At 39.6% G+C, this 25,230-nt stretch overlaps 1 protein-coding gene across 12 annotated transcripts in view; it reads left to right on the top strand.

Annotated features, from left to right (window-relative positions):
* The window catches only part of TTLL7 (tubulin tyrosine ligase like 7), a 71,865-nt gene extending 63,090 nt beyond the window's left edge, over positions 1-8,775 (top strand). For 10 of the 12 annotated variants that reach the window (XM_072041958.1, XM_038183304.2, XM_038183306.2 and 7 more), the window contains 2 exons: positions 3,338-3,511; positions 6,837-8,775. In XM_072041958.1, the coding sequence (XP_071898059.1) occupies positions 3,338-3,511; positions 6,837-6,957 (295 nt within the window). In that variant the 3' untranslated portion in view covers positions 6,958-8,775. Of the gene's footprint in view, positions 1-3,337; positions 3,512-3,826; positions 3,946-6,836 lie in introns of those variants that run through there. The other 2 variants (XR_003498850.3, XM_027463296.3) reach the window with 2 other exon arrangements.
* Positions 8,776-25,230: the final 16,455 nt, after the last annotated feature.

Consider the following 25,230-nt stretch of genomic DNA (forward strand, 5'->3'; position numbering starts at 1 on the left):
CTGTGATTTACAAATAATGAGTTTGAATTTTTGTGCTTGATTACATTTGCTGTTTCACACACTGGTGGGAATTTAAGTATATGCAGACTAGGAAACATACACATTGAGGTAAGCAGATGATTTTGGTTTGGGTTGCAAATAAAAATTTTCAATGGAGAGAAAAAGGATGAGGCCATATTTAAAAGTCCAGTATCCTATACTTCAAAATGGACATTCCTGAAATCAGTGACATTCATGTAAAGACAGATCTAGAGAAACAGATAATTGATATGAAGCAATCTCCCCTCTGAACTTCTTGATAAAATGAAAACAGGAATGTGTAAATATGAAATATATTTGCATACAAAAAGACATTTTCTCTGTAAGTATATACAATGTATAAAGTACAGAAGGGATTTTGAGTAGCTTTAATAAGTTATTTTAAGAAATTTATTAAAAATTAACTGCAGGAAACACACATAGTATGCTGATGGCTATTGTATGTACAAAGGAATCAGTTCAACATATTCTTCACTTATAGTCATTTGTCATAGGTAGAGAATGAGTGTAGTGCACTTGTCAATTGTCTCCTGGCAGAACAGAAAAATGTGCTAACAGTGAGGGATCTGAGAGTATCCAAAGGGTCATCAGTTTGTTTGTTTGTTTCTTTTACTATTATCTTCGTCATTGTGAAAGGTTTGTTTTTGTGTGAGCTGTTGTCGTCTTTTTTTTTTTTTTTTTTTTCATTGACATGGGCTGCAGGAACATGCAGATAATGTCAGTCCTAAGACTTGCTAGAGGTAGCTATTGGGTATGCTGCATGTTCCAAAAGTTTTAAAACTTGAGTGAGAAAAGGCTGTGTTTCCAATTGAAAGTTTCTGTGTTTCCAATCTAAAATGTTTCCTTTGCATAATCCTCTACAGCTGCAAGAGCTGTTCTTCATGCCAAAAGAGGTGTGTGAATTCTTGAGTCAAAGTTCAATTTCTGTTGTCATAAAATATTATAAATACTTTCTCTTTCAATAATGCTGTTACTATTTTGAATCTTACTTTTAGTGTGCCCTTTTGCAGATCTTCTAATATGCATGAAAATTTTCAGTTTTTTTTTTTTTTCCCTCTACAACTATTTTTTTTGTTAAAAGCATTTAAACAATTCTATTATTCACTTGGCTCAGAAGAACAGTCTTTGAGCCAGCAGAAGAGTTGAATGAAGAGTAGGATTTCACATCTAGCAATGCCTTGGTACATGCAGAACAAGACTCAGCTGACTACAGAATGGAGCTAAGTTTTAAATATCAAATTCCTTGTAAGAAGAGTTGTCTGTAAAATTTCTAAAAAATGCTGTAAAAATAATATACAAATAGTATGTGTAGAGATCACTCTACAAGTAATATACCTACTACAAAATTCACAGAAGTAAGCAAACCGAAAGGACATTTGTACCTCGTCAGTAGGCTGTTTATTCAGTCGCAAGCATCACTCTTGCCATGTGATCCTCAACACAGACCTTAAGACAACTCTGTAGCAGAGGCCAGCTTCTCATCAGTCGTCCTTAGCATTAATTGTGTCATTTGAAAGAACAGATTGGAAAAAACATAGGGCGCATGTAGATTCTGGGGACGGGTGTTGGGAAGGAGTATTAGCGTGCTAATTAAGAAACAACATATGTATGTGAAAATATATCAAGCAATATGGCGCTTTCACTATTAATAATAATCTCTGGAGAACGGAGGTCATAGCCTCTTGCAGTTAGTTCTTTGCTAGGTACATAGTATTTTAGTAAAAAGAACAGACAAAGAAACAAAGGAAACGTCGGTGAAATAACCTTGATGTAGATGGTTTCATATAGCTACAGTTGTTTTACTGTATAGTAAACAATTAAAATTAATAATAGAAAACTGGTAGAACCAGATCACTTCAGATGGTTTTAAAAAGAATGAGATGTAATTGACAGTATTGCACAACCAAGCCTAATACTGTCCTCTGGATCTAGTGAGGGCTCGATTTCTTACTCATTTATGGAAACTAAAGCTGCAGCATAACAAATAAACAGCTTCCTTGGGTAACAATACTCCAGTCCTTATCGATTGCAGGATAACAGAGTATGAACTGAATCTGTGTAGCATATAGAGGAGATTGCACAGACACACATGTGTGAATTTTAATGAGATTTCATATAAATTTCCAAATATCAATCTTTATTCTTAGGGTAATTGTATATCACTGTGGTCATAATCAGCCATAATTATAGCAGGTCACATATTACTCTTCACTGGTAAAATCCCTCGTAACTGTCAGAAAGTGATTATAGACCTCAAAGCCCAGAGTTTAAGAAATTTATCAGGAGAGTTTCTAGCAAGAGATTTGGGAGATTTTTAGGTTAAATTAGAATATAATTATGTGCAACACTGTGAATCTGGTGAATGAATGTAATACTTAGAACTTCATCTTGCTGCTTTCCACCAGATGTCACATTGTAGAGGAAAGAATGAAGACAGTAGATTAATTTTCACATAATAGTAAATGTGAAAAATTCATGGACAGGAAACAATATTGAGAAAAATACATTAAAGAAAGCAGTAATTCTTGAAGTAGTATAATTATTCTGCTTATTAAATAAACAGACTTGATGCCTTAGAAACTGTATTACTTAATTCATTATATGGATAAGAATTAAAGAGAAAAATGCTTCTCTAAAATTATGTGTGTGGTAGCAATTCTATAGAACTGAACAGTTTCAGCTCAAACATGCTACTTAGACTAGGGATCCAGGCTGAAAAATCAGTTAGATATACATACAACTTGTGTTTTGGACATTAATATTCGCAATTGCATCATAACACAGTGTAATTTTAAAAATCTCATTAGGATGAAGTAGACATGCTAGTTGTTTGATATGTACTAAAATTCAGTGTTTTAAGAACAAACTTCTTACCTCAGGGATGCAAAATCTGCTACTGATCTCAGTGGGACAGGACTAAATCATCCTGGATGCTATGCTGAACCCCAAAAATGGATGCAGCAAATTTTCCTCACTCTGTGAAGTGGCTCTTTCATAACTAAATAAAAAACCTCAAGCTTACAAGCCATCTGTGCTACTAGATAATGTTTTGATGGAAAAAAAGGTCTTCACAGGGACCATGTTGCCTTTAGAACATATATTATGGCCTGTAATCTGATAAGATTTCACATATGAAGATTAACTTTTTAACATGTGTTTTGGACTCTCTTTTCCTGTAAACAGGCAAGTTCATGCATTTTCTTTTGTTCCTTTATTGCTAAAACTGATATAATGCAGTAAAGCTCTCAGATTGCAGTCTGTGGAAGAAAACATGGAGTCGTGTCTGTTTCCATAACAGGAGCTCTTGGGAAACCATATTCAGTAAAAGTGCAGAGGTGGTGACTCCTGAGCAACTCCAGTGTTGCCAACGGATAGTACAGCTTTGTAAACACTGCCTGATAGTGGTTTACAAATATTCATCGGGCTCCAGAGGATCACTGACTGGAATTAGTCCCAGCTGGGATGATACAAGGTATGTATTTCAATGTTCTCATTCAAAATTATAATGATGAAAGATAATATTGCTGTTACTGCTACACTTTCCTTTAAGCCTCATTCACTAAGTATTAAAAAAAAGGGAGGGGCAATAAACCCCAACATTTCCCCTGATCCTTGATTTTTTCATTCTAAGCTCTCTAGCTCACTCATGAAATACAATGAAAAAAATTGCTATGTACCATTTGTGTGAAACTACCCTTACTAAAGTCTTGATTGCCTACTGCCTAAGTAGCTGCAGCAGAGGCTTTCTGTAAAGCGAACTGAAAATTTCCTTTCTTCCACTTCTCAGATCCCTCAAAGTCAGTGATTCCAGATTTGCATTCTTAGAGGTATCCTAGCATGTATGATACTTCTGGCTTCACATTCGCAGTGGGATGCTATAGGGGCACAACTCCAGCCAAGGGTCAGGTAAGTGCCATCTGATTTACTGTATTGCACAGTTTTGCAAAGTTGACTTCAAAAACCTACAGTTTTAAAGCTTTATTATTTCATCTTACAGAGCACAAATATATTTTCAAACCTTGCAAAACAGCATCATATAGTAAAAAAGAAAAAAAACATTTGGCACTTACCTGATTCTGCATTGGCTGGTTTAGTTCTCCTACCGGATACAATAAGGATTATATTGTCAGTGTAGGGATTACTGAAAATGCTCCAACTGTGGGAGTCGATGATCTCTAATTCAGCAGTCTTAGATGGAAAATTAAATGTAAGTTTCAAATTACTTAGGTTCCAATTTCTATCCATAATGGCAATTTGAATTATTATGTATATAAACTTACAAATGCTTTGTTTATATAAAGTATCTTACAGACCCTATATCATAGAAGAGCTTTATGAGGTAAATACCATGTGAAAAGTGAACCTTTGATATATTATCTGTTAAATTTATTTTATGACTTAATTGTGTACTTGGTATATCTCAGGCTGGTTATTTGATACATTGAACTCTCATTTGTTACTGTCATATGAATCTTAAGGCGATCTAACATAATTTAAAACCACCTAGAAACTGAATTTGGTCATAGCAAAAGTAGAAGTATCTAAAACAAAACAAATCATATTCAATATTAACAACTACTGAGCTGTCACAGGAATATGGTAAAGTCATCTAGTGTAGTAAAGAGTAGAAAATCTTCAGGCTTGAAGTTTTTATTACTTTTACTGTTAATACTGCAGAAAATTTTTCGTCATAACCAACTGCAAACTATTCAAACTGATCAGATGAGATTACTCTTATGTACTGCAGCTAGCAATCTTGCATTTGGAAAGCAGTGAAGTGAATGATCCAACAGGACTTTTTCATCTCTGGTTTCTGTGTTTATTTTGACACTGAACGGAAGTTTATTCATAACTTTCGCAGGCAAGAGGAATCTAGGATCTGTTATGTCCTAGATAACGATATTTCTTCAGCAGTGTGATAGCATGACAACTCTGACTGAAGTTAATGGCTTTATATTAATATCCATCTCTACTATGTATAAAGCAATATGCTAGTTAACCATGATATTCTGGATCTGTGAAATGAAAGTATGTGTGGAAATAAATGCTCTTGCCCATGGTGCCTGCCCCACAATATGTAAGGTAATGATTTTTTTTTTTCTAGAAATGGGAGAACCACAGTATTAATTCTCTTCCCATCATCTAGGTTTCTGTTTCTAAATTATGTAAGAAACTACGCTACTACCAACAGTTTTCCTGAGTGACAGGAAAATTGTGTGAAGTGCAAGAGATAATAATATAGTTTAATAAATGTACAACAAGTTAATTTTTTTTCAAGACTTTATAAAATTTAATTTGAAGAACTTACTTTGTTGTTTTGTTGCTGTTGTTGTTTTTTGACCAGAAAACTCTTTTTTTTAAGTTTTGCATTGATGACTAAAGGCTTCACAGTTATCAAATAAATACATCTTTATTTAGGAAAATAGATTTCTATGTGGAGAGGAAAAAAAGCTAGAGTTCTTATTTCACTTTCTGGATTTGTTCTCAGTTCCAGCTCCTAACTGTAAATCTACTGTATGTGATGAAAAGATTAAAGTATTAACGTGAATGTATTTTTTTCTCACAAAATTTAGTGTAAATAAAACAACAGACCTCAAAAAAAAATACAAAAAAATCATTTAAATAATAGCTAAAAAATAAACTGTGCAAAAAGCTGGACCTTTCTCATTTTTGATAAATTCACCCATGTTTCAAAATTTAAGAAATGACGAAAAGTACCATCCACTGCTAGATCCTTACAGCTTGCTAAGAAATCTTATGGCGTATTCTTAGAGAAGCATCAGAACTGTTCACTTTAAGATCAAGCAAATGTAGGACTCAGTCTGCTGAGGCAGTGAACTGTCAAGCTCACCACCAACCCATACCAAATTATGCTTTTTTTGGTAACTTGTTGAAAAACTGAATTGGTGATAATAACATTTGATAATAACGTGATTAGTAGGATCAGTGCTTTAACTTATTCATCATTAATCAGTATGATTCACTAGAATGATGCAACATTTTTAAAGCAATAATTTATACAATGTGTTACGCTAATCCATCTTAACACTGACATCATTCTTTAGGAAACTCTGATTTAGTGTGGATGTTATTTCTGCACACGTACTGTACTCATATGTACTCATATTTATGCAACTATTAGGAAATGGTAACATGAAACAGATTTAAGAATAAATATTAAACATGATAAAAGTTTTTTTGTAGTATTGTGTAAGATACGTGCTATATAATTGCCTGAATTTTAAAGGATAAATAGTCACAAGGGATAAATAGTCACAGACTTACTATGCATCATTGTTTCTTGCTTTACTAGAGTGGTGATGATAGCATGAGTACTTTTAGGGAATTAGAATAGGAAACCAAAACTGAATAATTCTATTTTTCTTCCTCTAATAAGTGTTTTCTTACAACTTTACTTTTAATAACATAGTTAACAATAACTGCAGTTTTTACCTAATTTAAATTGAGCAAGTAGTACTATAATAACAGAGCATGAAATGTTAATTTTTAATAGTGTCGTTGCACAGAATGCCATTGTTAATTTACCTTCTTGCTTTAAGAAGACTGGCAAGATACTTGGTCGTCATACAACATCCTGAAATTTTGCTAAGACTCTCTCTGACCTTAAGATCTGTTTTCTGAGTCAGTTAATGCCTAGTGCTCTGTATGTTGTATAAGTAGTGCTTATTGCACATATTTTCCTGTGTGAAACAATTACAAGGTATGGCTCTTAATTCTTTCACCCTTGAATGTTATCTTATGTGTAAATTCAGCTGTATTTTCTATATCATTTCTAGGTGTTTGTTGCCAGGACCTTCACAGTTCATCACGAAATCATCCTCGTCCAACCTTAGCTGCAGTTCGTCCGGAATGCCTCGCCCTAACATTTTGTTCACACACAGATATAGTCACTTGTGAAACAAACGAAAAGTTATTTTCCATTGTACATAATGGCACTCCGTATATATATTTTTTTTCAAATTAAAACTTGTCATGGAGCTAAATGCAAGCACTGTTATAATATGGTAGTAAGTATATAACATATAGCTGAAAACCTACTGTAAAAGCATAGCTTTTCTGGAAGCATAATAAACCTTGTTAAGCTGGTTACACACATTTGAATGTGTAGATCTTGCTAGGTTTATAAGTAATTCCTACTAGAAATGTTATTTTTGCTGCAGAATATAGAAATGAAATTGATCTTGAAGATCCTATTACAGTGTTACATTATTTTGTATGTACAATACTTTGACTTGAATATTATTTATTGTAAAGTATACTATTTATTGTCTCAGATGTAATTGATCCTTTAACTAGACAGATGATTAAAAAAAACTGTAGTGGAACACTAAAACTGTAATAATCATTAAAAATAATCTGGTAATTTCTTGCACATGTTTAAAGTAATGACCCAAATCCTGTAAGCCAAACCTGAAGCAGGTATCTTTTCATTTCTCCTCTGAAATTATGGGTCTTGGTTAGTGCTTTTACTTTTCTTAAAGGACATGGTATAGTATCTTTTAGTCAAAGTGGAGGCATTCTATATGCAGATAGTAAAAATATCAGTTCATGCATTCAGTTTCTAACTGGATTTTTGTAATAAAACAGAAGCCAATATTTGTTAACTAGCTTTCATTCACATTACCTTACCTATGGCCTGTGCCTTTAAGTTTCCTTTGGGAGCAAGCAGTCACCTACAACTTGTACAAGCATGCATAGTGCATAGTTTTTCTGTTTTACTACACAAGTGGTAAAGCAGACATTTTTAGGAAATACTGCAGCTATAATTTATTATTTCAACCTTATACTAATTGGTTTGCTGTAGTTTTTAGCATACAATCCAGTACATACTGTAGAATGTGTTGTTTAGCTAGACAGTATTTTCTAGACTTACTGACACCTTTAAATGTTGGAAATATAATTCAGTAAGAAGCTCTCATTCAGATTCAGCTTCCTCAGCCTGGCTGAGGGGCACAAAAAGAAACCAAGCCAGAACAGGAACACAATTAACAGGACTTGTAACCTGAAAGCATCATTCAGGTTTTCTACTTATACCCTTCCATCTCATTCAGCGTTGTGCCATGTAAGCCTTATTTGTTATATAAATAATTATTAAAAAAACACAGCTAATCTAGATTTTTTTGTTTGTTTGTTTAACTGAGTGAAGAACAGAGTAGTAGGTATTTACCAAAGACTTGTTTACTTTCTAATAATGCAATCTGAAAACTTGTTTGTAAATTACCAATGTATTTTAGTTATATGTTAAAAATAATTTAGGGGGGGTTAATTGTCCTCAGGAGAAGTATATTAGAGGTTTTTGATATCCAGAAATTTATGAGAAATTTAAGAGACTTAAGAGATTTGAGACTGAAGTTGTCTGGAATTTATTATTATTATTTTTTTTTAATCTTAGTAGATATATCAAATTGGGAATTCTGGTGAGATTTTTGATGCCTGTGCTGTAGTGCCTCAGCTCTAGAACTGCAAGATACAAGATAGGAAGACTATTTGTAAACAAATAATAATAATAATAAAAAAAGACAAAACAACAACACAAAACATAGATTAGCCAGATATAAGCAGTCTTCTTGTCTGGTAAAAATATTTTTCATTCTCATGGTAATACTGATTTAGTAATACAGTACGTTCACATTAATTGTGTATATTTCCTTTGATCCATATTGATAAAGCATATTATGATTATCTGTAACACCTAATAAAAGCTGTAAATCCTTTCTTCTTGGGGCAGCTTCCACTGTATTCTGCTTTTGGCATGAGGGGGGAAACAGCTTCAGCCTACTTTACCCAACTCAAACGGAATCCTGTGACAGCGGGTTCACATGGCTTTGTCTTTTTCTTTTTAAACTGCTTTTGATAAGTATTCTCAGAGGCCAGTGCTGGGACAGGCCAATCTGTACTGAGCAGTCTGCCAGCCGAAAGAAGACTACTAAGTATACCTGTGTGGTACAGACATACAGAAAAAAGGTGTTTAGTATGTACAAAAGTGGACCAGATGGTTGATTTATGTCTGATGCTGTTTAATTTATTTCTGATAACCTTTCCTAGAGTAGTACTGCATTCCTAATAATGTGTGAATCAGTACTTACAGCATCTAAGTATGTTAATTTGAGTATGTTAAGTATATTCAAGGATGTCACCCCAGCTGAGGTGCAGGCTGGTTTCCTGTCAGGCTGCGATTCACTTCCCTACCTGTCATTAATGACCCACCCCTCACAAACCGACTGATACTTATACAAAAATTTTGGCATTTGGTGGGAATTTTTATTTAGTGTTACTTTTTGTCGTTGTTTGGAGCCGGCTGGAGGCAGGGCAGCGGCAGTTGCAGGGCGCGGAGGACGCCGTGCCGGCAGAACCGGCGGCGAGGAGGCGCAGCCTCAGGGTGCCTCAGGGTGCCTCAGGGTGCCGCAGCGCCCGGGGGGTTCCCGCCCTAGCTCTCCACACGCCCGGGGCCGCTGCGGGGGCCGCCCGCCGGAGGGCGGCAGCAGGCAGGGCGCAGCCCCCCCGTGTCTCGGCAGGGCGCTGCGCCCCCAGAGGCGCTGCTGGGGGGACCTCTGCCCGCAGCTCCTTGGGCAGCACCGAGGCGTGAGGCGCAGGGCTGGGGTTTTAAGCACAAGCACCACGACAGGTGCCTGTCCCGCTGGCTGGTTGTCGAAATCAGCTCCTGTCGCTAACGGCACAATCAGGGTAAGCTCACACACAGTGGGTGTTTGAAAGCAGCCAGCACCTGGTGTGATTTAGGTGGAAACCTCTCACGGTTTCCCCAGCAGCCACACAGGCTCTGTCCCCCGGGGCCTGGCCAGAGGGCTGGGCTGCGGGCGCCACGCAGACCGGCTTGGCTGTGTTGTTCCCTGCCGCCTAGTACTGCGGTGGGTAAACGCTGTCACTTCAAAGCAGGATGAACAGCTGTAGGGTTGGGCTCAGAAATACCAATTATGAAACCTTAAAAAGATTTCACACCTTATTTGTGCTGTGAAACAGTTCTTACCCTGTGAGAGCGCAGCCTGATGGCATCTGCTCTTTTAGGCTTTACTGGAGAAAAATACCGACTGAAATCTGTGGGAGCTCAGTTCGTACGGGCTATGAGGCGGGCTTCCAGGGGCTGACCAGAAAGGTTGCTGCTTTCCGTGGCAGAAAGCTTTTGCTGGTGCGAAGCTATTATTTGTCACTGGTCTGCAAACAGCCATACCTCTTCCGTGCCCAGGAACTGAATTTTCTGGTAAGAGAAAGTGCATATAAATGTGCTTCTTTAGTTTTGGTAATACACTTGGACTTCTAAATGCAAAGTCACAGGAGCAAAGAAAATACATTTTTGAAAGCATCTGTTTGCCAAAGTAACATTAAAGGAAACAGAGTATTTCACAAAGATACCCCTTTGGTAGACCTTTGCCTTGGGTTAATGGTCCACCTAGAAATAAATGTTTTGTTCTCTATGCGAAAACCAGTCACTAAGTGTCAATTCTCTATCCAGGAACATAAAAAGTTCACATCAGCTTTTAGAACTACATCTGAATGACCTTTTAGCTAGGCTAGGAGTTCTAGAGCAAATTCACTTTTAAATACACAAACACAAATTTACAGTTTTTGACTTTCCCCGAATCTTCAAGTGGAAGGATTGAATTACATTGACAGTCATATAACATCTAATTTAGGTGTTAGCAAATGTGAATATTTGCAAGTTAGCTTTGCATGCAGTGTTAAAACAGTTAACTTGAAGCTGTTGCGTTTATTCCCATTTTCAGGAGAAGATAATTTGCTGTTAAATGGTGTAGCTATTGGAAAATCTTTCACTATGGCATTTGCTAAAAACATTTGTAATTTTTTTTTCTGTATGTGGTAAAATTCTCATGCATTAGTTGTTATTCTGCTTCTGTGTTCTTTGTTCTCTGTCAGCCACCTCTGTGCAGTTTCCTACATTGTGCAAATGTTTTGTTAATGCAGAAGAGTCTTTGTTGGTATGTAAATAGCTGTAGCACTTAGGATGCAAGGAAATCAGTGGTAATTTTACCATTTATGTATATGGAGCAGGAGCAGATTCTGCTTGTGGGGGAGCAAGACAGATACAGTCTTAGTGTTTTTGTCTTTTTTTTTTTTTCCCTATGTTCTTGTTTCTTCTTTTAAAACAAAAGGCAGCATTCACTCAGTAAGGAAAACCCTTAATACTGCAGTTAGAGCTCCCCTCCTTTCACAATAAATGATATTAACCATACCACAAACTTGTACATTTAAAACTGATTTGCGTGGCCTTTAAATGCCCTCTGAAAGGGTCTATCTGTTCTTAGTGACACAGAGCAAAATGGAGCCTGCCCCTGGCTGAAATGGTGGCTGACACCGATCCCCAGAATCTACTTTGTATTCCACGTCGGCTCAAATGGCTGCACAGCGGTCGGTCACCCTCTGCGCCTATCCCTGTCAAGAGTTATCAGCCACATCACGGAGGGTAGAGGAGCGCAAGGAAGTGACCCGTACCCGCCTTTGCTGCTGTGCTGTGATCAAACAACTGCTCATGGCTACTGCAGCGCGGTTTTGCCAAGCATTGTTACGCAGCTTGCTGCAGTGGTGTTTGACAGGATACGCACTTCACTTGCTGCAAAGGTCTGACTTTGAAAGCTGAGGGTGGCAGTCATGGAGTACAGTGGAGCCCGGAAGGGCTAAAAGGAGTCAGGACATCTGGTAAGACAATTCATTATCCCGGAGCAGGTTTTGCATTAAAGGTTTTTTCCTTGTGCCCATTCTTGTGGAAATTATTTGCTCTGTTGCAGCAGAACAAAAGATTGCCTCATCAAATGCTACCTATGAATTTTAACTGAGTGGAATTGTGTCATCTGACCATCCACACCCTTGGTTGTTCCTGCCACAATTCCCCACAATCCACTCTCTTTTAGAAGTTTTTCAGAAGGGTGTAGAGGTCCCTGTTTTCCAAACAGGAGATTTCCATAGCAAGATAAAGGAAAAAATGTCACGGTATACCTGTATTGCAAGCTTCTGAGTAGCACATAGATTTCTTGATCTGACTGAGTTCTCAGAAGCTGTCTGGTTGTCATTGTGTAAGAGCCTGCCATAGGGCTAATTTGCTTTGTGAAGAGAAATACAGCTCTGAGTGGCAAATGTGTGGACTCAGCAATACCTCGAATAAAACATCCAAGACAGGACAAAGGTGGAAATTCAGTGTATTTTTCCAGCAGCATGCACCTGCACCCCAAGACACCCCTGTGTGTAGGTGTGGCTCTGCTGAGTGCTGAGCGCTCACAGCTTTTGCTGCAGTCACTACATCCTTTCAGCTCTGACACTGCTTACTCTGCCAGAGCCATCCTGTGCCATGTGCAGCTGCAGATTTCAGCACTACAAATCCGTGTTTGGTAAGATAACCAGAATGCAATATCCCTTACAAATGCAGTGAATTAGTCAAACGACAGCATTGCTAATGAGAAGTAGGGTGGACTGACCTGTGCAGAGATCTGTACTTTCTCTGGTACCCAAATTAGTAGGGGACCGTGTGCAGTGTAGATTTATTTGTAGTAATAAACTATATTCATAAATGGCCAGCAATCTCAGGAATATGGCAGGTTTGAAGGAGTTGCCCTTTTTTTCCAGCCACATCTACCCTTTCTGGCCTACTGGGTGTTTGCAGGCATTCTGCTAAGCAGGGTAATTGGGAATACAACTGCTGCTTGTGGGATTTTTGCTGTTGATAGGAGTAATCTCTTTTTTTTCAAAATCATGTAGGATTCCTGCCATCTGATTTCTTTTATTCTAATTCAGAGAATGAATAAAGCACCTGCATCAAAATGACATGGTACTAGACAAATAAGCTACAGGGCAGTTAAAGTTCAGTCACATTATTGTCACTTGCTTCGGTGTATAGTACATTATGGAACCAGAGACAACTGAGAAAGCTTACTGGCATAGTGAAAAATAAGGTCTTCTTACACTTAAAATTTCTACCAGTGTTGGGAAGCTAGACCTGACAGCATCTTCCCAATCATTAATTTACTTAGCTTGCGGAAAGGTTTCTCAGAATACTCAGCATGAGCTCCTGTGGCTGTGTGGTTTGCACTATGTAAATGCACCACATAATATATAAACTCACAGGATTGCACACCAAGCACAGAGTTTGTGTATACCTTTAGTTTTGTCTGTAGTTGTTTCAGACTATGTGTTCCTTGCCTGTCACCACATCCCCTGGTTTTGTTTTGAAACATGACATGAACCAGAGACAGCTCTCTTACTTCCTTCAGCCGTGACATGGCTTTTGACATACCGAGAAACTAAATGCTTTGCTCCACAGATATGCCACTGAGTATGACAGTGCTGGTCACAGTTGCTGAATAATGGAAACATAGGTAGTCAGAGATTTTTTTTTTGGAAAAGCAGTGTAGAGTGCAGCAGTTTTATACTTACGCACTTATGAGCTGTTGGTATCTTGCTAGCTCACGTTATTACAGCTTTCAGAGTAGTGTGATAGAGGAAGGCATTGCTAACGCTGAGCATTCTTTCTGAAATGGAAAGGTTTGCAGTTTTTCCTTCCTTCTTTCAATCTCTCCCCCCACCCTGATCAAGTTGAGGAAACAGTAAGTACTCTATGTCTTATAGCTTCCAACCGCTAACAAGTCTGGGTGTGAGTAAAGGCTTAATAGCGATATCAATTAACAGCTAATGTGTATCATTGTTCAAACCATCCTAGTATGTGTTCTAATCTGCATTTGAATACAAATGTTCCTATACAAAATGCATTTGAATTGTCCAAACACTATCCAATTAATGTACTTTGTAACATCCCTGGATGTTATATATTCAGGGGAATCTTCTTTCAAGTACACAAATACATGTATTATTAGTGGTAATAGAAAACCTATTCAGGATTAGAAAGCTGAAGTAATTGGACGGCTACTCTTACCTTAGAAACAGCCACATTTGGAAAAAGCTTGGCTCTCAATCAAGCTTTTGGAATGATGGGATCTATTTCACAGTAATTTTCTTCTCCTGTGCAGATTGCTGCAACACGATGGGGATAGCTTTACTGGCTATTGCAGTCAACTCAAGTAAATAAAATTGGTGTACACTTTTGTTTTAGTTGGTTGCCACATAACCTCTTCTAAGACTCTAGGAGGGCAATTGCATATCTTCTTTTGTATCAATGATGATAACATCCAGTAATGCTAATATGCATATTGTCCTGTCAGCATTTTTATTCTTTAAGAATTTCTCTCTCACTTCAGTTGCAGCTTATCTTGCAGAGCATCAGCAGGAAGTATAATACTGTACTGTAATTATTTAATCAACAATAAATCGTACTTCTGTGTTGTACCATTGTGCTGTATTTTTCTAAAGAAACTATGTCATTCAGAAGCAACTTTGCTTTCATTGCACATCTACTGGTGAACCATCACTCTTTAAAATAGTCTAGTAATTGGACTCTTGCAATGCTCCCTTCATGTGTCCTTATCCCTATAAAATTTAATACACAGTTTTGTTATTCTGCAGAGAGAAGTGGTTTCACGGGTTGGTTGTGTTGGCTGTAGACTACTGAGAGTTGAGAATATTTTTAGTTCTGGGAAGTGTATGTGGAAATCTGAAAGCAACTGAGCCATATGACAAAGCAGATATGCTGCAGAGACACTGCAGATCGCGCGCTCTCATACTTAATATGCAGCGTTCGGTGTCGTCGCAGTTCCTCAGCAGATTTTGGTAATGTCACCAGTTACAGTGCGTTCAGTAATCAGCATTTACAATAGCAAAGATACCGATAACAGGGTCTGCATCAGGCAGAATTTGCAGCTGTTAAATAGAGGAGGGTAAGTTTTCCTGGTCTGTCTTTGAAGCCGGTAGTGACTTGGAGACTGTCTGTGCTACACTTGCACAAATGTCTTCTCTATGACATTAATACATTTTTTTCCATTTTGCCTTGCTTATGGTTCAGCCTACTCATTTTTGCTTTTTGAGGACAAGTTACACTGGTGATTCTTGAAGCTGGTCATAAGCGAGCCTTATCAGGGAAGATGTGGACGGTCTTTACGAGGGTGAGGCACTGCTGCTATCAGCTGTTGTCAGCCAGGGATGTCATGTTCCTGTACTGGAATTTCTAGAAAACAAATTTGGCTGTTATCTGAACGCTTCAAGCGCTACATGGCCAGCATCATTTAAAACGACAGGCAGTGTAGCATTGGTGTCTTTCAGGCACCATTCTGCTTCCCTCAAACCAGCCTGGCCAAGGGCTCAATGCTTTCTCTGAGGGATAGTGCCAGGCCTCCCAGCCAAGCGGGCTCACCCACTGAATGCAAGTCTAGCCAAAACCTATTAAAGTTAGAAATGGGAAAATCTAGAGATACTTCAGCAGAGACATAACTAATATATATATATATTTTTCTTCAGCCACAGCATACTTTTTTTTTTTTCCTTATACTCAGGGAACCTATGAAACACCCAGTACAAGCACTCCAGCCAGTTCCTGACTAAAACAACCAGTCTCGGCTGTCAGTCTTGAGAGGTTTGTCATCTGCAGGAAGGCTGCTCCCTCCAGCCCCCCGCTGCTGGCCATGATTTGTGCCTCAGTTCTGTAACTGCATGGGCAAGCTTACAAAAAAGTCTTCTCCTTCCTGACAAGCGAGGTGTAGCTTGGTCTGCAGGATGTGCTTGTTCAAAACACAAGCTAAATAATCATAAATCAGCATAAAGCACTGAGGTTTTGTGGTGCCATAGCAATAAAGGAATTATTTCAGCACTACTGATGATTTTTCTGAATTATTATGACTCCACAAAACTGCTGGGGAAGGGAGGGACATTTTTCACAACTTAACTTCTTCTTGTTGCCAAGGTTGAGCGAGAGAGCAGTCTAGACATAATTGCCCTTTCCTTTTTGTGCTGCTCATTATTAGTTAGGGGGGATTTCATTCCTTTATTTATTTATTTTTACGGAAGCTTTAATTCCCATGGACATTCTTTCTTTCTATTCGAATGGCGCAAAATACCCTACCTACCTAAGGAGCAGTTCTTAAGATAACAGCAGGTTTCTTTCCTACAAATTAGTACCAAACATCTACTTTTCTATCTTACATTTTTTCTAGTAGGTGCAGTAAAAGAGACAGCAGTACTGGTGCAACTCCCTGGCGCACCACCAGGCAGCCCTTTGGGAAGTGTTTGTCCATGGGCTGCAGACGGGGACAGGCATTCACCAGCCCCCATGAGCAGTGCCCCTGGGGCTGGTGGTCCTGCCCCTGTGCCCCCCACAAACTGGGGCCACCAGGAGGAGCCCAGTTTGGTCAGGAGGAGTGGGAGGGTGCAAGCAGTTGGTATCAGCCAGGGAGGTTGCAAGGAAAACTGTCGTGACGGTTACTGGAAAAGCCACACGCTTTGAGGCAAGGTTAGTCTCTGCTGGGTTATAATGTTTCTGTGGCTGGGTAGTTGCTGGTGTTAGGGCTTCCTGTCTAAGGACACGGAACTGCACTTGGTAGAAAACACTGTCAGGATCGAGCCTCTAATTGTCACATACAAAAAGCACAAATCAAAGATGGCATCCTGAAGTTTCCTTATTTTCAAAAGTGGTTTGCTTTTCCGACATATTTTGGGTTGTGTGGCATCACAAGAAAATTACATTTTGAATATCTTTTGGTATGACAGCACAGAGTATTAGTGTTGTTGAGGAGTCTAAAATGTCACTGGTGTGGGAAAAGTTTGTATGAACTAAGTATATCATCGATAATTGCAGGATTAGCTTGCAATATAATTCACATAACTTTGAGACAGAGGAAACTTGTGGATGTTTGGAACAGAAAGAGACAGATTATCAGATGTATAGAAAAGCCAAGTATTTTCTAATTACTGTGAGAGTTAAAGAAGAAAAACACAAACTCCCCCCAAAGGAGTTCTCTAGTTTAAACCAGTAATTGCAATTAAGAACATCAAGTAAAAGAATTATATAACGCTGCTCCATTTTGCTATTAAAAGCTTAAACTTTTTCTTGCTTAAAATTGAAAGAGGAAAAAGAATTGAAAACAGGTTTAATTAACTAGTAAACTTGAATGTTTATCAGCTATAAAAATATGTCATTTCCTTAGCAATAGGAAATAAATAAATTGAGAGATTTTAAAGATCAAGGTTAAAATAATTAAGAAAACGGTGATTGACTATTTATTTATATTATTATTATTTTTTAAGCTTAGCTTTTCAAGATCCCCACCTCCCTCCCCCCCCCCCCAGGTTATTGCACTTGGTATTTAACCTTGCATTTATTCTGTAAGCTGTAAATTAAAAGGCTAAATAATCTGTGTGACCTTTCATAAAGCCTCAGTGGGAAAAAGTTGCTCTCTGATTTATCAGCTGTATCCAGGGTCTGTAACCAGCAGATTTCTGCCTTCAGTTCATGTTTGGGCTCAAGAGTAACTGAAATTGTTTCAGTTCAGGTGAAGTTCAGCTCAGCAGCAGCGTATTAACCAGTCTGAACTGTGTCTGCAAGAGGCCCACCTGGCCGCAGGGAGCTCTGACCACAGGGTGAGCCCGATTTTTGCCTTCCTGCACGCTCCTGGCTGTGGCAACTGCTCTCCTGCTCTCCAGGGCTGGTTGGTGGGGTGCTGAGCTGCTCATGGTGCTACAGGTGGATCCCCAGGGATCAGGAGACAATTATTGAGTAGAAAATTGAAAATTGCCTTGCAGTTTTTTTAGGGCTGGTTTCCAGAGAGATGCAGCAGTGGTGGTATGCTGCGGAACAAGCAATTTTACAAGCATTGGGCAGCCTGAATAGGCATCACTGGGACTGTTCCCATGCTCACAAGTGTTAGACCTAATGTTCTGGCAAGTCTTTGAAAGATCCAGACCTCACATGTAGCAGTGGAGTTTTGGAACACGCTTGCTGGTGTTGTAGGTGATTTTGCAAGTGGTGAGTCTGTATCTGAGGGTAGCAGAAAGCCAAAAATGTTTGTTCTGCAATTAGCTTGTGGGAATTCTTCAGAGCAGCACCTGTGCTCTGTGTGACTCATGGTGATCGCACAACCCCAGCAAGGTGCTGGCAGGCGCTACTCAGGTGCAAGACGGCTATGGCTCTGCAGGGGACTGCAGCAGTGCCTAGCGAAAGCTCTGAACAGGGAGGCTGCCTAACAGACCATCAGTTGTCACCCACAGGGTTCATCCTTGCACTGGCCTGTGCCTATTTATCTCTTCCTTTCTGTTTGCCCTGATGTACTCTGTCTGAAGCAGCAGCGAGCTGACACTAGAGTTGAGTCAAATGTTTACTCAGTGTGCTTTGCCGTCCAAGATGTTCTCCTATGGTTGTGTCCTTCTGAACAGAGGGATGCCCTGGAAGAGAGCACTGAAACAGCCTGGAGAAGGAGAGCTGCAGCAGTCCTATAACACTGCACTGTGAAGGTTAATGATTTGGGGCCAGTTTTAAGTTTCTCGTTAGATGTGCTTGTGTGATCCCTGACTCAAACTTGAATGATCAGTAACTGATTTTGTTATTTTTATTTAATGCATATAATACTTTAAATATGCAGTAGTTAGATCTCAATTTTATCTTTTGCTGTGATATTAGTTCTTTCTTTGTGTTACTGTTGATCAACTTTTGTCTTCTCTTCAGTAATGTTATAGCCTTAGTTGTTCACGTCATCAGGTTTTTATTCTGGTGCTCTTGACATCGCACAGTCAGTTTCCACTCTTACAGCTTATTTTATATCCCTTCCTCTGAAATACACTGTTTATTTATTTATGTTGTAAAGATACACATGGTGCCATTATTTGAAGCCACTAAATTGCTGCTTGAGAGGCGTGGTGCTGTGTATATATTACTCCATTTATGTTCTCATCATTCATGACTGGTAGAACCATTTGACTGGAGTATGGCTCCATTAATCTCTCTTCACTATTTATATGTATTAATTAGTTTAAAATTTCACTCATCAGGGTAGCTGTGTTAAGTATAACATCTTCTGGTTTCTCCTGGGGCAGCAGCTGTAGTGGGAATACTAATCAAGTGACTTGGTCACAACCGTTCTCCTGTGCTCACTCTGTTCTGTGTGTAGATGCAGCAGTTTAGCTAAGCAAGTTCCATCATAATTTTTTAGGGAAGTTTTAAAGACGTTCAGAAACTCTCATCTCCTGATGTGATTTCCATTGTTTTACAGAGTAGGCAGGTACATCTGTATCATGCAACATAAACAGCTTCCTGAACGATATTAAAAGATAAGATTTTGCTAAATAATGGTCAGTTTTTCAGTAGCTAATTTGTTGTATGCTTACGCAAAATGTATGCTTCTTCTTTGTTTGTTGCTCTCAGAAAAAGAAGAACAAAGCTTTCAGACTGTGGTGGCTAAAATTACAGCCCAAACCATTCTAATATATCTCCAAAAAAGAGAAAGGGTTAAAGTTGCAAAGCATTTTGAAATTGCTACTGAAGTCCAGTAGAAGTGCTGGTGTTCTCCTGCATGGAGAAATGTCTCATCCATTTTTACAAGCTGGTTTGAATGCTTTATATTATGATAAGATGCTTATTTTAAGAAGACTGTCTGCTGTTGAGTAGACTGCTGTTGAGTAGAAAAGTATTTGTCCTCCTTTAGTACATACAAGCCCATGTGTACCCTAAGCATTAATCTCTTTAATTTAGATTATTTGTCCCAAATGAGAAATAGCCCAAAGGTTACTTGGCCTGCACTTCTCCCACATGGGATTCGTTAAAAACATTATTGACTGCAGTTCTGTGCAGCCCAGGTGGAAAGGACAGGGATTATTATTAAACATTTTATAGCACAACAGATGTACCTGCAAACACGCTGACACAGAGGAGACAAAATAGGACAACAGTTGAGGAAAACAAGGATCCAGTGATATCACCAGTGAGAATGTGTGGGGAAAGGAAGAATTTAAACCAGGTGGTTTGGGGGTGTAGGAGGGCCCTCTGAGGGCCAGATGCAGGGATCCTACAAGGGGCAGGGCTGTGCTAGGATGCGTGCTTGGTCTCTTCTCTAGGAACAGTGGTGGGAGTCTTTTGATGAGCTAGAGCATGAAGCGAATGGATCACTTTGTTTTAGTTGTTTTCTGCCCTGCTTATCTTGCTACTACACAAAAATAGCTGTATTTATGCTGAACTTTACAGCAGATACTTTACTGTTTGCTGGTCTTTGCTTTTCCTGCCTTAACTTCAAGATTAGTAAAGTACAACTTCTATTGCCATACGAAAAAAGCAATGCAATTCATCATAATCTTTTTTTTTTTTTATTTATTTTTTAAAATAAAATTATATACCCCTTCCAACATACATAGATCAAGAATTTTGTATGTGTAGGTATGATATAGATTATTTTGATAAAGTTGCTTGTAATATATAAGACATGAACAATGAAGAAGCAGGGACAAAGGCAGCAAATTTCTTGCAGTATTGTCCATTTCTTAGCTGCAATAATAATGAAAAATAATCAGCCTTTTAAAGTACTTAAAATCAGAAGCTAAGTGTTATTTGTAAGCTCAGTTCTAGAATTAGTGTTGAAAAAATGTTTTAAGAGCTGGAATTGTTGCACAGAGAAATGTGTGTCAGTACTACACATTCACCAAAAGAGAGCAACATTGGCACACTGTAGGTGCCTCAGGCAAGTAGCCATTTTAAGTGGTGAGCAGGAACACATTGTCCTCTGCTTTAGAAACTGTGTTTTACCTGCCTCTGGATGTGATGGATGTGGTGCAATTATTAGTTAGCTTTATGGCTGCTGATGATGTACGGTTTACGGATCATATTTTTGTCTTTCAGTTGTTTATGTACAGTATGTTTCCTCATTCATTATGATTGCTTTTAGCATACATGTTTATACATTTGCTGAAACATTGCTGCTGTTTTTCCTCTTAGAAAGTTTTTTTTTCAACATCAGACTTTGCATTCATGAATTTTCTTTGGCTAAAGTCATTAAAATGCACTTAATGTTTTCAGTTTTATCAAATGCTTTGGAATGGTATCAGCTATGTTTTTGATTGATTTGAAAAAATGATCTCAGAAGCCTGGATTTCTTATTTTTATTTTTTAATATTAATGATCTCCAACATCTTGAGCATGTCGATTGTTTTCTTTTACGTTGTTTCATTCCTCTGAACAGTTATTAGCCCCAAAGGTAATGATGCACTCAGATATGCCAAGATACTTATTTAGCAAAGTGTGTTGCAGTTCCTGAAGTTTCTTGGCTCAAATACTATATCCAGCATAAATTGGTAACTGTGACTTTTAAAGGAAAAAAAAGTGGTTCTCTGAATAAAAGTACAAAGGATTTAATGCCCAAGGTTGTTTTCAGACAACATACTCATCTGCAGTGTCCCGATCCTACCAGTTCTTGAACTGGGAGTGGCTATTAGCCAGTTGGTTGCTGACAGCATTTGCAGATACCACTATGCCCTGCAGGCCTCTGCTGGCATGGAGGTGTTGAGGGCATGGCCTTGTGTCCTTTAGAGCAGTGCTGGACCTGTTTTTGCTCCTTAGGCTGCACAAGGATAGCTCTTACTGCCTGGGACAAGGGGATTGGGCAGAGGAACAAAATCTGGCCTGTGTCCAGCTGAGGACAGCAGTTTTCTCCTCCCTTTTGTAAGCAGAGCAGGATGGATGGCTTTGGCTCACACAGAATCACAGAATCACAGAATTTCTAGGTTGGAAGAGACATCAAGATCATCGAGTCCAACCTCTGACCTAACGCTAACAGTCCCCACTAAACCATATCCCTAAGCTCTACATCTAAACGTCTTTTAAAGACTTCCAGGGATGGTGACTCCACCACTTCCCTGGGCAGCCTGTTCCAGTGTCTCACAACCCTTTCGGTAAAGAAGTTCTTCCTAACATCTAACCTAAAACTCCCCTGGTGCAACTTAAGCCCATTCCCCCTTGTCCTGTCACCAGGCACGTGGGAGAACAGGCCAACCCCCACCTCACTACAGCCTCCTTTAAGGTATCTGTAGAGAGCAATAAGGTCACCCCTGAGCCTCCTCTTCTCCAGGCTGAACAAGACCGGCTCCTTCCTCTTTATTTTCTTTTGAGTCCGGAGGTTGGAATAAACCAAGATGGGATAATGAAATGCTGTAAACTTTCCAGGCATTCACAGTGTCCCAGTAATAGACACCTTTCCAGTGCAGTAACACAGCTGGTTTGTGTTTGTGAGGATGTGCTGTGAAGTTGGGTCTTGGGCTGTGAGGGTGCCCAAGGGCCAACGTGCCCACATCCACGGCCCAGCTGCACACAGGTGCCTCAGGCAGGTCCTTGACCCCCAAGAGACTCTTGAAAAGGTCCCATAGTCCAAGTGGCTTCTCTGGGAAGCCCCTGAGGAGGTCTGACAAAGCGTCAGCCGAGCGTGCCTAAGGAGAGAGCACATGGAGGCACTCTGGGCCTGCTGCTGCCCTCCGCTGGGCAGGGCCGGCCTGGGGTTGCAGAGTGAGAAGACGGGGAGAGCAGGGGCCTGAAGAAACGCTGCAGCAACCCCAGCAGTTCGTCCTGCTTACTGGGGATGTTTTGTAACACGGATGATTCACAGTGACAGAAAGGAAGCACAGGACATATGTAAAATAGGAGTGAGCTTGAATCCAAACGTGGCCAGAGGCAGCACAAACTGCAGTATGTTTCTAAGAGTTAGAAAACACTTCCAGGGTTGCTGGAGTCAAGAAGTGCCGGGTGTGGGGGTTACCAGGAAGGAAATCTTGTTCTTTTGTAGCCTGGAATTTTCAATGTGTGTGCCTCTATTTACTCCTATTTAAAAATAAAATAAATACTTAATTTCCAAGTTGAGTATTCTGTGACCGTTCCCTGTGAAGAACAAAAGGGCAGCTCCGTTAGATGCTTGTTGTTGGAGTGAGAGCAGGTTTGGACCCTGGAGAGCTAAGCAAGGGTACAGCAAGTAGATTTGGCTGTGCCTGAGGCTTTGAGCCTGTGCTTGTTTGTTGTGGCGTGTCTGCTGGAATAAGGAGCCCTTCATCTGAGACCTCCGCGCACAGAGCGCGACCCTGTCTGTGCCAGGCGGGCTCTGCCCCTGAAGAGCCACTCTCACATCTCTCTGCCAGCTGCGCATAAACATGAGACTGAACCTGCTTTTCACTCCCACCAGAAGAGTCGTCTGCATCAGCAGCCCGAAGTCTAAGTGTAGGGGTTACATGTAAATAAGATGAATAAAGTGTGTATGTGTGTACTTTTAGTGATCTACATGCACACACATACACAAATTTTGCTCAAACCCCAGAATTCTGAAAGAATTGTCTGAGAAATATATTTTTATTTAACAATCTACTAGCCAAGACCTCACCCCTTTTCCAAATGTTTTCCAGCTAAATAAGCATTTGAAATAAACATTCTGAGGCTGCCTAAGCTTTCATGGCAGGACTCTGGATGCTTCACATCTGAGATTGAAATAGAGCATTTCTGAAACCACCGCTTCAAAGGTACGAGCTCTTGCGAAGGAATGTTGGCTAGTCTTCAGCAGAGGGGGTTATGCTGATTCTGTCCAAATGACAGGCGTTAAGCATAGCTAAAAAGGTTTAATTTGGAAGGACTACTGCAGGACCTTGTGGGTCACTTCTCTTTGTAGACCAAACTCACCCTCCTAATGCCAACTCTCAATACATGACGAGAGCATTCCCTCTTTCTGAATTACTGAGGTTCATCGCAGTTACACAGCCAGGTTAGGGAGGCCATCTGAGGGAGGAGAATTTGCACTGGACATGTCCAAACAAGAGCCCCACATGGTTTTTTACACCTGTGTTTTTGTGCATAGTTCTTGACCAAATGATGGATATCTCCTAGAAATGTATTTTGTGGAAAATATGAATCATTGAGCTGACTCTTCTTTTGACTCACTGTGGTGGTTGTCTGTGTACACAAACAATCAGGAGTGGTATTCTAACTATTAAGTTGTGTGAATTTATCAATGTCAGCTAAACTGACTTCAGTGTGAATGTCAGTTGTACACACAGAGGCAAAATATGGCTCTTAGTTTGCAGACAAAGTTTGTATGGTTCCTGTGAACAAAAGGTGCTAAACTGTTCTGAATAAGTAACATGTATTAGGCAATGAAATCAGCAGTGTTGTTACTGAACTTTTCCTATGCAACAGTAAGGGAGTGAAACTGCCAGTCCTAGGCCAGAAGTTCTGGGGACGCTTGGTGAGACAAGTCTGCGTGGCCTTTAGGCTCCCACTGGCTGACAGTGGGGGAACCTGAGAAATGGGGTCTACTGTCTGGGTGGGGTAAGGTTTCTCAGGTGGAAGCAGCCGAGCACCTGCCCTGCCAGCTTCGTGTGCTCAGTAAGTGCCCTAAGAGATGCTGCAGCTCTGCATGGGTTTCTTGCTTCAGACTGCAGCCTTTGAGAGTAGTGCTTGAAGCCAGAGCCTTGCTGTTCCAATTGTGGTCATGTCAGTGTAAAAAAATAGCTGAACCTTGAGCAGGGAATGCTTTTCATGGTCATACTGTGCTCCCGTGAAGGTCAGATTTGGGAGACAAATGTACTATTTATGTTTATTTAAAAAGAAAACAACAAAAAAGGCATCAACTAATCTGCCATCTGTTCCCCCATATTTGGCCATATTTATTATTGATCCAAATGTATGGAGGTGTTCCAGAGCTTTGCTGATTTTTAGTTTGCCTCTTTCTAGTTTCCATCTATTGATGACTATTTTCTGCTCATTGGTCTATGCAAAGCAGAGCTAAAATGCTTTATGCAGTTGGTAGCAGAATTTCTGGAAAGGCTAAATTGCAGCTGCTAAGAGAGAGAAATTATTGGAATGGGAGAAGCTTCCAATTCAAGTCTTGCTGTGTGTGCTTCTGTGATTTGTTTGCATAACGCAGTACTGTAGCTCTTACCACCTAAACAGCCCTGCATCATCTGGTCTCCTGCTGTAAGGGTGAGATGTCTAAAAGCACAGCAGGGGCATGAAAATTACAGAACTTGGAGATCAGAATTGACCAATACAGAAGTTACAGTAATTGTTTGAATCTGTAGTATCCAACTGGTGGTGGATGATGGCTTCAAACTTCTGCTTCTCATAATTATTTTAACAAAGCTGCAGCTTTTAGCCATGTCTGATGTGAATCCAGAGATCAGTCGTTGCTCTGCAGTGCTCTCAGCAACGGGATGTGGACGCTTCTGCCTCGCCGCTGACAAGCATACGTCTTCTACAGTAAGGTTCGAGGTGTGCCTGTGTTGCCAAAATAAAATATGTGAGCAGTAGAATGATAT

The sequence above is a fragment of the Anas platyrhynchos genome, chromosome 8, assembly GCF_047663525.1.
Source record: "Anas platyrhynchos isolate ZD024472 breed Pekin duck chromosome 8, IASCAAS_PekinDuck_T2T, whole genome shotgun sequence".
Lineage (NCBI taxonomy): Eukaryota > Metazoa > Chordata > Aves > Anseriformes > Anatidae > Anas > Anas platyrhynchos.